At 43.6% G+C, this 14,784-nt stretch overlaps 1 protein-coding gene across 2 annotated transcripts in view; it reads left to right on the top strand.

The window, feature by feature from the left end:
- Positions 1-14,784, top strand: part of rtel1 (regulator of telomere elongation helicase 1) — a 57,667-nt gene that overhangs the window by 34,229 nt on the left and 8,654 nt on the right. For both annotated transcript variants that reach the window (XM_029664298.2, XM_065020666.1), the window contains exons 25-27: positions 6,434-6,614; positions 10,130-10,293; positions 13,201-13,296. In XM_029664298.2, the coding sequence (XP_029520158.1) occupies positions 6,434-6,614; positions 10,130-10,293; positions 13,201-13,296 (441 nt within the window). The remainder of the gene's footprint in view (positions 1-6,433; positions 6,615-10,129; positions 10,294-13,200; positions 13,297-14,784) is intronic.

Below are 14,784 nucleotides of genomic sequence, written 5' to 3'. Positions count from 1 at the left end.
TTTATCACACAGTCTACATATAACGATATCTTGGCTTTATATGGCCCGATTTAATCGAAATAAAGACCCAATAGTGTTTATGGGACATCTAGGAGTGCCAACAAAGAAGATGGTGAAAGGTAATGACTGTTTTCTATTTTATTGTGCGGTTTGTGTAACGCCGAAATGCTAATTATTTTGTTTACGTCCCCTGCTGTGCTTTTCTGTTGTAGTGTATTGGTGCATGCTATCAGATAATAGCTTCTCATGCTGTCGCCGAAAAGCATTTTAAAAATCTGACTTGTTGCCTGGATTCACAACGAGTGTAGCTTTAATTTGATACCCTGCATGTGTATTTTAATGAACTTTTGAGTTTTAACTAATACTATTAGCATTTAGCGTAGCGCATTTGCATTTCCAGAGCTCTAGTTGGGACGCAAGCGTCCCAGGTAGAGGTAAGAGGTTAAGATGATGTAAAATACTTGTCTGTTTGAGTAATTAGATTTATGACATTTCTGTTGATTTGTATTTGGCGTCCTGCAATTTCATTGGCTGTTGGCGAGGGGTTCCGCTAGCGGAACGGGGTTCCCAGTCCTAGACAGGTTAGTGTGAGTCTGGAAGGAGAGTTTACAGTCTAACCAGACACCTAGGTATTTTTAGTTGTCCACATATTCTAAGTCCCAACCGTCCAGAGTAGTGATGCTGGACGGGTGGGTAGGTGTGGGCAGCGGTCGGTTGAAGAGCATGCATTTAGTTTTGCTTGCATTTAAGAGCAGTTGGAGGCCACGGAAGGAGAGTTGTATGGCATTGAAGCTCGTCTGGAGTTTAGTTAAGTGTCCAAAGAAGGGCCAGAAGTATACAGAATGTTGTCGTCTGCGTAGAGGTGGATCAGAGAATCACCAGCAGCGAGAGCGACATTATTGATGTATACAGAGGAGTCGACCTGAGGATTGAACCCTGTTGGCACCCCAATAGACTGCCAGAGGTCCAGACAACAGGATTTGACACACTGAACTCTGTCAGAGAAGTAGTTGATGAACCAGGCTAGGCATTAATTTGAGAAACCAAGGCTGTTGAATCTGTCGATTAAAAATATGCTTGGTGTTGCAGGAAGCAAATTTCTGCTTGAAAAAGCTAGCCTTGGCTTTTCTAACTGCCTGTGTATAACGGTTTCTAGCTTCCCTGAACAGCTGCATATCACGGGGGCTGTTCGATGCTAATGCAGAACGCCATAGGATATTTTTGTGTTGGTTAAGGGCAGTCAGGTCTGGGGAGAACCAAGGGCTATATCTGTTCCTGGTTCTAAATTTCTTGAATGGGGCTTGTTTATTTAAGATTGTTAGGAAGGCATTTTAAAAAAAATATCCAGGCATCCTCTACTGACGGGATGAGATCAATATCCTTCCAGGATACCCCGGCCAGGTCGATTAGAAAGGCCTGCTCTCTGAAGTGTTTCAGGGAGCGTTTTACAGTGATGAGTGGAGGTCGTTTGACCGCTGACCCATTACGGATGCAGGCAATGAGGCAGTGATCGCTGAGATCTTGGTTGAAGACAGCAGAGGTGTATTTAGAGGGGAAGTTGGTTAGGATGATATCTATGAGGGTGCCCGTGTTTAAGGCTTTGGGGGGGTACCTGGTAGGTTCATTGATCATTTGTGTGAGATTGAGGGCATCAAGTTTAGATTGTAGGATGGCTGGGGTGTTAAGCATGTTCCAGTTTAGGTCGCCTAGCAGCACGAGCTCTGAAGATAGATGGGGGGCAATCAGTTCCCATATGGTGTCCAGAGCACAGCTGGGGGCAGAGGGTGGTCTATAGCAGCCGGCAACGGTGAGAGACTTGTTTTTAGAGGTGGATTTTTAAAAGTAGAAGTTCAAATTGTTTGGGTACAGACCTGGATAGTAGGACAGAACTCTGCAGGCTATCTTTGCAGTAGATTGCAACACCGCCCCCTTTGGCAGTTCTATCTTGTCTGAAAATGTTGTAGTTTGGAATGAAAATTTCTGAATTTTTGGTGGTCTTCCTAAGCCAGGATTCAGACACAGCTAGAACATCCGGGTTGGCAGAGTGTGCTAAAGCAGTGAATAGAACAAACTTAGGGAGGAGGCTTCTAATGTTAACATGCATGAAACCAAGGCTATTACGGTTACAGAAGTCATCAAAAGAGAGCGCCTGGGGAATAGGAGTGGAGCTAGGCACTGCAGGGCCTGGATTCACCTCTACATCGCCAGAGGAACATAGGAGGAGAAGAATAAGGGTACGGCTAAAAGCAATAAGAATTGGTCGTCTAGAACGTCTGGAACAGAGAGTAAAAGGAGGTTTCTGGGGGCGATAAAATAGCATCAAGGTGTAATGTACAGACAAAGGTATGGTAGGATGTGAATACAGTGGAGGTAAACCTAGGTATTGAGTGATGAAGAGAGAGATGTTGTCTCTACATTTACATTTAAGTCATTTAGCAGACGCTCTTATCCAGAGCGACTTACAAATTGGTGCATTCACCTTATGACATCCAGTGGAACAGTAGTGCATCTAAATCTTTTAAGGGGGGGGGGGGGATAGAAACATCATTGAAACCAGGAGATGTCATTGCATGTGTGGGTGGTGGAACTAATAAGTTGGATAAGGTATAGTGAGCAGGACTAGAGGCTCTACAGTGAAATAAGCCAATAAACAATAACCAGAACAGCAATGGACAAGACATATTGACATTAAGGAGAGGCATCCTTAGTCGAGTGATCAAAAGGGTCCAGGGAGTGGAGAGGTTGGTTTGGGGGTCACGGTGATTTAGACAGCTAGCCAGGACATCGGTAGCAAGCTAGCATGCATGAAACCAAGGCTTTTACAGTTGCAGAACTCAACAAATGAGAGCGCCTGGGGAATGGCACTGCAGGGCCTGGATTAACCTCCACATCACCAGAGGAGTAGGATCAGGGTACGGCTAAACACTAAAAGAAGTGAACCTCTAGTACGTTCAGAACAGAGTAAAAGGAGTAGGAGATTTCTGGGCACAGTGGAACGGATTCAAGGCATAATATACAGTTAAGGCTATGGTAGGATGTGAATACAGTGGGGCTAAACCTGTGCATAGAGTGACTATGAAAGAGAGTCTCTAGGAATATAATTTAAACCAGGTGATGTCACTGCAAGTGTGGGAGGTGGAACTAAAGTGTTAACTAAGGCGTATTGAGCAGAGCTAGAGGCTCTACAGTGAAATAAGGCAATAATATTTACTAACCAAAACAGCAATGGACAAGGCATATTGACGTTAGGGAGTGGCATGCGTAGCAGAGTGATCATAGGAGTCCAGTGTGTGGCTTCTGGCAGCTAGCGGACCGGGGCTAGCAAGCTAGCAGAAGGGCCTTTTAGGGACGTTGCGACAGAAGAAAGTCTGTTGTGGCCCCCTCGTGCTGTTACGTCGGCAGACGGATCAGCAGGGCTCCTTGTGGCAAACCAGGTCCAATGGGCCTCTTAAGCTAACAGTCCAATGTGCTCTAGACAGCTAGCAGGCTTACGGATAGGCGGGACGTCGCAACAGAGGAGCCAGTTGAGACCCCCTCGGGCGAATCACGTCAGTAGTCCAGTCGTGATGGGTCGGTGGGGGTCCAGGGCAGTCGGCAAAATAGGTATTGAAGCCCAAGGAGTGGCTGATGAGCCTAGCAGATGAGCATAGCAAGGCTAGCTCCAGGCCAATTGATTCTTGCTTCTGGACAGAGACGTTAGCCAGGAGTGGCCACTCTGATAGCAGCTTCCTAGCTGCGATGATCTGGGGGGGGGAACCATTTCATGTTTTCATGTGTATCTGAGTTATTGGCGTTCAAGCAGCAGCACTGTGATAGTTGCTCTCATTACACTGGAAATGAATAGGAATACGACTTATAGATCGCAAAAACCTCTATCATACATGTTAGATTTCAGTACTGGCCGACATTGTAACTCGGGAGGATGTCTTCTCTCTTTTTGCGATATTCCTTCCTTAAGAAATGTGTAATTTAACGGAGGGTCTAGCACATTTTTTAGTCCAGGGTGCGTTGCATGGTGCCGTTGCCAGATATATTATAGAAAGGAGATATAAATCCAATGAATGGAGGAACGTACAGTGCATTTGGAAAGTATTTAGACCCCTTGACTTTCTCCACATTTTGTCACTCTACAGCCTTATTCTAAAATGGATTAAATAGTTTTTCCCCCCTCATTAATCTGCGCACACTATCCCATAATGGAATTTTGCACATTTATTAAAAATAAAAACCTGAAATATCACATTTACATAAGTATTCAGACTCTTTACTCAGTGCTTTGTTGAAGTACCTTTGGCAAAGATTATAGCCTCGAGCATTGGCATGATTGATGGAGTGCTGCGGAGATGGTTGTCCTTCTGAAAGGTTCTCCCGTTCTCCACAGAGGTCTGTCAGAGTGGTCATTGGGTTCTTGGTCTCCTCCCTGACCAAGGCCCTTCTCCCCCGATTGTCCCATTTGGCCGGGTGGCCAGCTCTAGGAAGAGTCTTGGTGGTTCCAAACTTCTTCCATTTAAGAATGATGGAGGCCACTGTGTTCTTGGACTTTCAATGCTGCAGAAATGTGTTGTACCCTTCCCCAGAAATAAACCATTTAATTCATTTCAGGATAAGGTTGTAACAAAATTTGGAATAAGTCAAGGGGTCTGAATACTTTCCGAATGCACTGCATAACGTCCCACCCAGCAGACTGTCGAACAATTGCGCTCACGTTGTCATACTGCGTCATGTGGTTGCTAAGCTAATCGTCACACAATCCCTTTAAGTCCGTGTATATTTCGAGAAACGTGCCTATTTCCCTTTTAAGTACGTATTGTCATGATTCCAAAGCTATAACATTAACATATTACAAGTTAATTTGTTTTAAAGATTTGTAATATTGTACTTCTTGTTGATGAAATTAGTGCTAATGTTAAGTTTTTGAGCTAGTGCCCAATAGACTCTTTGAAGGAGAGTGCTCCTTATCCCAGAATCATCCAGAATGTGCTGCGCAACCCATTGACGTAGCATGGGCAACATTAAACTGCAGATACTTGTATGCAAATAAAAATTGCACTGTAAAGTAGGAGTTGTGTTCTGATATTATGGGGGGGTTCCTGATTAATTTGCCATCTCAACAGGGGTCCCAGACACAAACCGGTTTGGGAACCCCTGGCTGAATGTTTTGGCACTTATTTCTTCTAAAAAATTGTTGAAATTGAAACATTTCTTTTGGTCTCCACACACAATTTGAACCCTTTTAGTTTTTGGTCAACATTCTGAAAAGAAAAACAAATGGCATGGACAAAATGATTAGCACAGAAGAGCTTATACTTGGTTTGCACGGTCTTTGGCCAAGATACCTGACATGCTTTTCGTAGCCATCAGCTTGCTGCACCTTCTACTGGTGGATTTGCCCACTCTTCAGCTGCAAACTGCTCCAATTCTGCTATTTTTGAGGGGTGCATTCGACAAACTTCTGTTTTCAGAGCTCACCATGGAATTCAGATCTGGAATAAACGCTGGCCACTCCAGAACAGTCCAGCTACAACTCCTGTACGGGCTCAGGAGGGACAAAGGTTGAAAGTCATGCGTCCTCCGATACACAACCCAACTAAGCCGCACTGCTTCTTAACACAGCGCGCATCCAACCCGGAAGCCAGCCGCCCGCATCAATATGTCGGAGGAAACACCTTGGTTAGCGTGCACTGTGCCCGGCCCTCCACAGGAGTCGCTGGTGCACGATGAGACAAGGATATCCCTCCCGGCCTAACCCGGACGACGCTAGGCCAATTGCGCGTCGCCCCACGGACCTCAAGGTCGCGGCCCGTTACGACAGAGCCTGGGCACGAACCCAGAGTCTCTGGTGGCACAGCTGGCGCTGCAGTACAGCTCCCTTAACCACTCGGGAGGCCTCTCAGTGTTTATTCTTGAACCATTCCTGTGTGCTTTTTGATGTTTGCGGTCGTTGTCCTGCTGCAAGACCCACCACCTTCAAGGGATGCCCCGTTTTTGGAGACTGGGTTGAATAGTGGACTCAAACACCTTGATAATCTGCTGATTTCATGATGCCTTGCACATGTTAAAGGCCTCCGGTGCTGGCGGCAAAGCAACCCCATGTTTCTTGAATCTTGTTTTCTAAATTAAAATTGTAAACTTAAAGTTTCAAAAACAAAAATGTTTCTGCAATGTTGAGAATCCACATAACTCTGTGTGTGTGTTTCCTCAGAACTATAACCAAGATTTTTCGTCAGAACTGAAGCCTACATGTAGCCTTTCCTCAGAACAGGGAGTCAATCTCCCTCGATTACACTGGGTAGTGTCAATGGGTGATTCAGAGTTGCACAACTGGGAATGAAACTGTTATTTTCCTCCATTTGGTTTTGTTGTTTCACTGCAGATGTGAGAATTCTGACCTTAATCTTGACCTCTGAACTCTTTGACTGTTCTAATGTCCCAGAGGCCTCCTCCAGAGAAGAAGCCTGCAAAGGGGAGTTGTGGTGGGGCGGTACACTCTGCAGATGCCCAGTGTGTCAGCGCCGGACCCTGCCACTCCTCCGAGAGCTCCACCAATGGAGGTTTCGCCCAGAAGGCCAAAGTACTGGACTCCCACGTGCCCAGTCTGAAGAGGCGACGGCTGAGTGAGTATCTACACCGCACATGCAGTGGCACCAAGCATGGTTTAAGTGAACGTTTTAATTGCTTAACAATATGTCTCCTTAGGCTTTTGCTTCTCATCAGTTCTCTGTCTTGTGCAGATCTGCGTTAAATACCTATTAAGTACTATTTGAGGTGTACTTAACGCTTCCTGCGGCTGGGGTACAGGTTAGTCGTGGTAATTTGTCCATGTAGTCACTTTAGCCCTACCTACATGTACAAATGACCATAACTAACCTGTACCCCTGCACGTTGACTTTGGTACTGGTACCCCCTTCATATAGCCTCGTTATTATTTTGTGTTTGATTTTTTTTCTTTCGTTTAATTAGTAAATATTTTCTTAACTATTTCTTGAACTGCATTGTTGGTTAATAGCTTGTAAGTAAGCATTTCACGGTAAGGTCTATATATAACATCCGGTGCCGACAGAGATGGCCGCCTCGCTTCGCGTTCTCAGGAAACTATGCAGTATTTAGTTTTTTTATGTATTATTTCTTACATTGTTACCTCAGGAAATCTAAAGTTGTATTACATACAGCCGGGAGGAACTATTGGATATAAAAGCAACGTCAACTTACCAACATTACGACTAGGAATACGACTTTCCTGAAGCAGATCCTCTGTTTGGGCCACCACCCAGGAAAATGGATCGGATCCCAGCCGGCAACCCAAAATTACGGCGCCGCAGGAGGGGCAGAAGAAGCGGTCTTCTGGTCAGGCTCCGTAGACGGACACAACGCGCACTGCTTCCGAGTTTACTACTCGCCAACGTCCAGTCTCTTGACAACAAGGTCGAAGAAATCCGAGCAAGGGTTGCCTTCCAGAGAGACATCAGAGATTGTAACGTTCTTTGTTTCACGGAAATGTGGCTCACTCGAGACACGCTATTGGAGTCGGTACAGCCACCTGGTTTCTTCACGCATCGCACCAACAGAAACAAACATCTCTCTGGTAAGAAGAAGGGCGGGGGTATGCCTTATGATTAACGAGACGTGTTGTGATGATAACAACATACAGGAACTCAAGTCCTTTTGATCACCTGACCTAGAATTCCTTACAATCAAATGTCGACCGCATTATCTTCCAAGAGAATTCTCTTCGATTATAATAAAATCCGTATATATCCCCCCCAAGCAGACACATCAATGGCCCTGAATGAACTTAATTGGACTCTATGTAAACTGGAAACCACATATCATGAGGCTGCATTCATTGTAGCTGGGGATTTTAACAAGGCTAATCTGTAAACAAGACTTTAAATTTTATCAGCATATCGAATGTGCTACCCGGGTGGAAAAAATCCTGGACCATTGTTACTCAAACTTCCGCGATGCATACAAAGCCCTGCTCCGCCCTCCTTTCGGAAAATCTGACCACTACTCAATTTTGTTGCTCCTAGCCTATAGACAGAAACTAAAACAGGAAACGCCCGTGCTCAGGTCTGTTCAATGCTGGTCCGACCAATCTGATTCCACCCTTCTTGATGAATTGATTGCTGGATCAGAATACTCGGATTCGGTGAGCGAGTTTATTAGCAAGTGCATCAGTGATGTTGTACACACAGCAACTATTAAAATCTTCCCCAACCAGAAACCGTGGATTGATGGCAGCAATCACGGACTACAAACAGAAAACCAGCCCCGTCGCGCACCACGATGTCCTGCTCCCAGACAAACTAAACAACTTCTTTGCTTGCTTTGAGGACAATACAGTGCCAACGACACGGCCCGCTACCAGAAACCTGCCGACTCTCCTTCACCGCAGCCAACTTAGAAAGCTACGGTAACTGAGCTAAATGACTATCGCCCCATAGCACTCACCTCCATCATCATGAAGTGCTTTGAGAGACTAGTCAAGGATCATATCACCTCCACCCTACCTGATACCCTAGACCCACTCCAATTTACTTACCGCCCCAATAGGTCCACTGACGACGCAATCACACCGCACACTGCCCTAACCCATCTGGACAAGAGGAATAGCATTGTAGGAATGCTGTTCATTGACTACAGCTCAGCATTTAACACCATAGTACCCTACAAACTTGTCATTAAGCTTGAGACCCTGGGTCTCGACCCCGCCCTGTGCAACTGGGTCCTGGACTTCCTGACGGGGCCGCCCCCAGGTGGTGAGGGTAGGAAACATCTCCACCCCTCTGATCCTCAACACTGGGGCCCCACAAGGCTGCATTCTCAGCCCTCTCCTGTACTCCCTGTTCACCCATGACTGCGTGGCCATGCACGCCTCCAACTTAATTATCAAGTTTGCAGATGACACTACAGTGGTCGGCTTGATTACCAACAATGACGAGACGGCCTACAGGGAGGAGGTGAGGGCCCTCGGAGTGTGGTGTCAGGAAAATAACCTCACACTCAACAAAACAAAGGAGATGATCGTGGACTTCAGAAAACAGCAGAAGGAGCGCCCCCCTATCCACATTGACGGGACAGTAGTGGAGAAGGTGGAATGTTTTAAGTTCCTCAGCGTACACATCACGGACAAACTGAAATGGTCCACCCACACAGACAGTGTGGTGAAGAACCAACCTCAGAAGGCTGAAGAAATTTGGCTTGTCACCAAAAACACTCAAACTTTTACAGATGCACAATTGAGAGCATCCTGTCGGGCTGTATCACCGCTTGGTGCGGCAACTGCTCCGCCCACAACCGTAAGGCTCTCCAGAGGGTAGTGAGGTCTGCACAACACATCACCCACCGGGGGAAAACTACCTGCTCTCCAGGACACCTACACCACCCGATGTCACAGGAAGGCCGAAAAGATCATCAAGGACAACAACCACCCGAGCCACTGCCTGTTCCACCCGCTATCATCCAGAAGGCGAGGTCAGTACAGGTGCATCAAAGCTGGGACCGAGAGACTGAAAAACAGCTTCTATCTCAAGGCCGTCAGACTGTTAAACAGCCATCACTAACATTGAGTGGCTGCTGCCAACATACTGAGTTAATCTCTAGCCACTTTAATAATTAAAAATTGGATGTAATAAATGTATCACTAGTCACTTCAAACTATGCCACTTTATATAATGTTTACATACCCTACACTACTCATCTCATATGTATATACTGTACTCTGTACCATCTACTGCATCTTGGCTATGCCGTTTGGCCATCGCTCATCCATATATATTTTTATGTACATATTCTTATTCATTCCTTTACACTTGTGTGTGTATAAGGAAGTTGTTAGATATTTTCTGCATGGTCGGAACTAGAAGCACAAGCATTTCGCTACACTCGCATTAACATCTGCTAACCATGTGTTCCATTGTACTGGGTGGGCAAACTAAATCAAGCGCATCTGTAATATATGAAAGTCTTTATTTAACCAGGTTAGTCTTGTTGATGATACAAAATCTATTTTTCAGGAGAGACCTGAACCATTTGCCACAGGTCTGGTCATGTTTGTGGGTCTGGAAGTGACTCGTCTCATCACCTCTTATCACATGTCTCATGACCTGTCTCCTGTTTCTGTTCTCAGATGAGCATGGCGGCAGTGAGGGGAACGGCATGGCTAGGCTGTGCATCGAATACGAAACGGAGATGGAGGCGAGCCGGAGGAGGCCGGCCGGCCTGCTAGACGCCCTGGAGCACAGCGACAGCCGCTATGGAGATGAAGTCGAGGCCCTAGGGGGCGAGGAGAGGGTACACTTGGCTTTACTACAGAAACCTCTGTCTGAACAGATGAGTTGGAGGATGGTGGTCCTTTGAAATAATATCAAGGAATGTTTTACTGAACATGTCTGGTTAAACTGATGCAGAAGGAGAAATGCATGTTGCACTGCTTTGATGCAACTGCCAATATTGTTTTACCAGATCAAGCTGAGTCCTTGACTCACTTAGGGAAACCGTCCTTAAGTGATGAAATAAGGAAACTTATTGGTAAACGCTAGGAACCCACAGCATTGAGCAAAAAACGTGTTTTAGTTGCATACAGTTGAAGTCAGAAGTTTACATACACTTAGGTTGGAGTCATTAAAACTTGTTTTTCAACCACTCCACAATTTTTTTGTTAACAAACTATAGTCTTGGCAAGTCAGTTAGGACCTCTACTTTGTGCATGACACAAGTAATTTTTTGAACAAATGTTTACAGACAGATTATTTCACTTAATTCACTGTATCACAATTCCAGTGGGTCAGAAGTGTTTATACACTAAGTTGACTGCCTTTTAAACAGCTTGGAAAATTCAATTTAGAAGCTTCTGATAGGCTAATTGACATCATTTGAGTCAATTTGAGGTGTACCTGTGGATGTATTTCAAGGCCTACCTTCAAACTCAGTGCCTCTTTGCTTGACATCATGGGAAATCAAAAGAAATTAGCCAAGACCTCAGAAAAAAAGACCTCCACAAGTCTGGTTCATCCTTGGGAGCAATTTCCAAATGCCTGAATGTACCACGTTCATCTGTACAAACAATAGTAGGCAAGTTTAAACACCATGGGACCACGAGGCCGTCATACCGCACAGGAAGGAGACGCATTTTGTCTCCTAGAGATGAATGTTCTCTGGTGCGAAAAGTGCACATCCCACATCTACAGCAAAGGACCTTGTGAAGATGCTGGAGGAAATGGTTACAAAAGTATCTATATCCACAGTAAAACGAGTCCTATATCAACATAACCTGAAAGGCCGCTCAGCAAGGAAGAAGCCACTGCTCCAAAAAAGCCAGACTACGTTGTGCAACTGCACATGGGGACAAAGATCGTACTTTTTGGAGAAATATCCTCTGTTCTGATGAAACAAAAATATAGAACTGTTTGGCCATAATGACCATTGTTATGTTTGGAGGAAAAAGGGGGAGGCTTGCAAGCCGAAGAACAGCATCCAAACCATGAAGCATGGGGGTGGCCGCATCATGTTGTGGGGGTGCTTTGCTGCAGGAGGGACTGGTGTACTTCACAAAATAGCATCATGAGGAAGGGAAATTATCTATGTGGATATATTGAAGCAACATCTCAAGACATCAGTCAGGAAGTTAAAGATTGGTCGCAAATGGGTCTTCCAAATGGACAATGACCCCAAGCATACTTCCACAGTTGTGGCAAAATGGCTTAAGGGCAACAAAGTCAAGGTATTGGAGTGGCCATCACAAAGCCCTGACCTCAAACCTATAGAACATTTGTTGGCAGAACTGAAAAAGTGTGTGCGAACAAGGAGGCCTACAAACCTGACTCAGTTACACCAGCTCTGTCAGGAGGAATGGGCCAAAATTCACCCAACTTATTGTGGGAAGGTGGTGGAAGGCTACCCAAAATGTTTGACCCAGGTTAAACAATTTTAAAGGCAATGCTACCAAATACTAATTGTGTGTATGTAAACTTCTGACCTACTGGGAATGTGATGAAAGAAATAATTCTCTCTACTATCATTCTGACATTTCACATTCTTAAAATTAAGTGGTGATCCTAACTGACCTAAGACAGGTAACTTTTACTAGGATTAAATGTCAGGAATTGTGAATACTTTATTAGATAATATTTCAATGGTAATATAAGCTCTATCTATTTCTGTTACTCCCCTCATCCAATTGTCTACAAAATTACTTATACTGTTTTTCTTTGATTTGATTATTTCAATTTAACATTATTAAATCAAACGGATTAAATCAAATATAATTTTATACTTGTAATCAATGAAAATGCAACATAATGCTATTGTTTCCCTTATCGCTAGCAAGTATGTGGCGCTTGCTAAGCACTACATACAGTTTCCAGTAATCCGCTCACTAAGATTTTGTAAAGCCATAGTCATTTTGTATCAGCACAATTAAAAGGTCACACATTTAATTACAGGGCTTATATTACCCTTCGGATGACAGATTCACAGTGGTTGAGCACCTTTTTATAATGACCAGTTGTTTACTCTTTTTTTCTAAATGCCATTTCCCACTTTAACGCTGAGCGAACGAACAAAGGATGTGTGTTTATATGGTTTGAACAAAATACTCTCCGGTTCCAGTTTCCAAAAGCCATGTGGAGGCGGTGGTTGTCTCAATACACATGTTCAGTAAGTTAGGAAATAAATAATAGATACCTGCAAGCTTAGGCTAGTTATTGGATGTGGTAACACTACTTTTGAAGTTAGTCAGTCATGCACTATAGACTTTGTTCCTTCAAATATCTTAGCATGCGACTTAGAATAAGCCAAAGTATTGGGCATGTATTCAAAGTGGTGTAGTATGGAGATTGTAACGTAACCATATGATATCTTTGAGTTGAGGGAGGGAAAACATATCTCGTCTTTTCTTTCACTCAATAGTTTCCTGAAATATCAATGTCCTAAAGTATTTTATTTATTTTTAAATCATTTTTCCTTGGTCACGATGGATCAATCAATAGACCATGATGAGAAAATAATATAATAAGCTCATGTAAGGTTCTGTTTTTATTATCCAGGGACGCTATGAGCTGAGGTAGTGTAAGGTAACGGCTGTTTACAGCAGATTTAGGAGGACCATACAGTAGGTGATCATAGCAAAAGTGTATGTTTTAGTATAAATGTAGTACTGAATAAAACTGCTGATGATGCTAACGGTTCCATTCTGTTTAGGCTAATCGCATATCCACGCTGTCTCTTCAGTACGACAAGCGCGTGGATGACGAATTGCGTGGTGGAAAACGAAAAATCAAAGTGGTCCAAGAACGGGTATGTGAAATACTGCATGTCTAAACACAACTGCTGTTAAAAGCTCTATAGCGCACTAAGTTTGAGGCCTGTGTGTAACTCATCCTCATGCTTCCCCCAACTCATAGCGGCTTGGTTACAGAGGAATGACGGCACTAACAATTATTTCAGAAATACCCTATAAGGCTAACGCTAAGACTAGCCCCCAGTTCCAACACACTTGTATTCATACCACAGTCACAAGAGCCTCTCACTCCATTGTTTATGTGTCACCCGCATTGTTGATCCCTATCATCATTGGCACAAGGATGCGTTGGCTGGGGTTTGTGGAACAAAATACATTGAGCGGGAGTTCCATTATTTACTCTGGCACAGAGATTTCTGTGTGTGATACTGACTCACGGAAAATCGTGCTGTGCATACCTATTGTTGAGTCTTGTCTGTTTGGCCAACCGTGAACATCCTTATGCTTTGTATTAATATTACCTAGGTACAATGAAATGGCACTGTCATGTTGTGGAAATTAACTTGTGACGCAATATACGTTTTGAATCTGTGAAGAAAACTCATTGAGACATTCAAATGGATAAAATTGTCGAAATAGTAGGTTTTCAAGAGAATTTCAGGTCACAGAATGGACTATGAAAAATGTGTAGTTTAATTTTGTCCAGATAGTTTTATCAAATATACTACTGTAAAACTTAAATTAATAGCCTGGGCATTTATTTGCTTCAGTCACTGAACACAATCGCCGCTTATTAGCGTCAGGCTTCTATATGAGCCAGGAGTCTCTGACTGAGAACTCAATACACTTAAGGATTTTGTCAAGCCAGCCTGCACTAGCAGTGAAATCAGAGGCCCCACTGTCACTCAGTCTCGTAGATCTTCTTTTTGGTCATGACCAGAGCGGTGTCTATTGTAACCTTGTAAACAATTCATTTAGACCCAACAGTTATTTGAAACATACATTTATTTGCTGAAATGTGTGCCAATGCCCAACTTAAAAGTCTAAGTGTTTTTTTTTTTTTAATTAACATTTTTACGGTAAGTTGTAGGTTTATTTCACACTATGGTGAATCAATCCTGTGGTATGGTGGTTCTTTGAATTGCGGTGGCATTGATTTGGGCAAAGCATTTAGGAAATAATTTACTTAATTTTGAGGGGATTTTTAAATTTAATTTGTTTCGATCTTACTATTCTAAATCATCTAAATATTTTAAATAACTTGTACCATTGTGATAACATTGTGACACCACTAGGAGTAGTAACACCACTGACACATTTTAGGTCATTGAGGATTTTCTTAAATGGAGGCCACAGATGCATCAAATGAACGATTATTAACCTGTTTAAAAGAACATTTACTAAAGTGATATGATTAATATTTTTGTTCACAAAGTAATTAGCCTTCATTTAAATTGAGTAACACCAATGACACTTTGTATTTAGACGCACTACATGAGCAATGGAATCCTCATATTTTACATACTAAAAGGTTAATTCTTTAA

The sequence above is a fragment of the Oncorhynchus nerka genome, linkage group LG7 (genome assembly GCF_034236695.1).
Source record: "Oncorhynchus nerka isolate Pitt River linkage group LG7, Oner_Uvic_2.0, whole genome shotgun sequence".
Taxonomy (NCBI): Eukaryota; Metazoa; Chordata; class Actinopteri; order Salmoniformes; family Salmonidae; genus Oncorhynchus; species Oncorhynchus nerka.
Note: the sequence above shows the minus strand (reverse complement) of the source record. Positions and strands in the feature narration are given on the sequence as shown.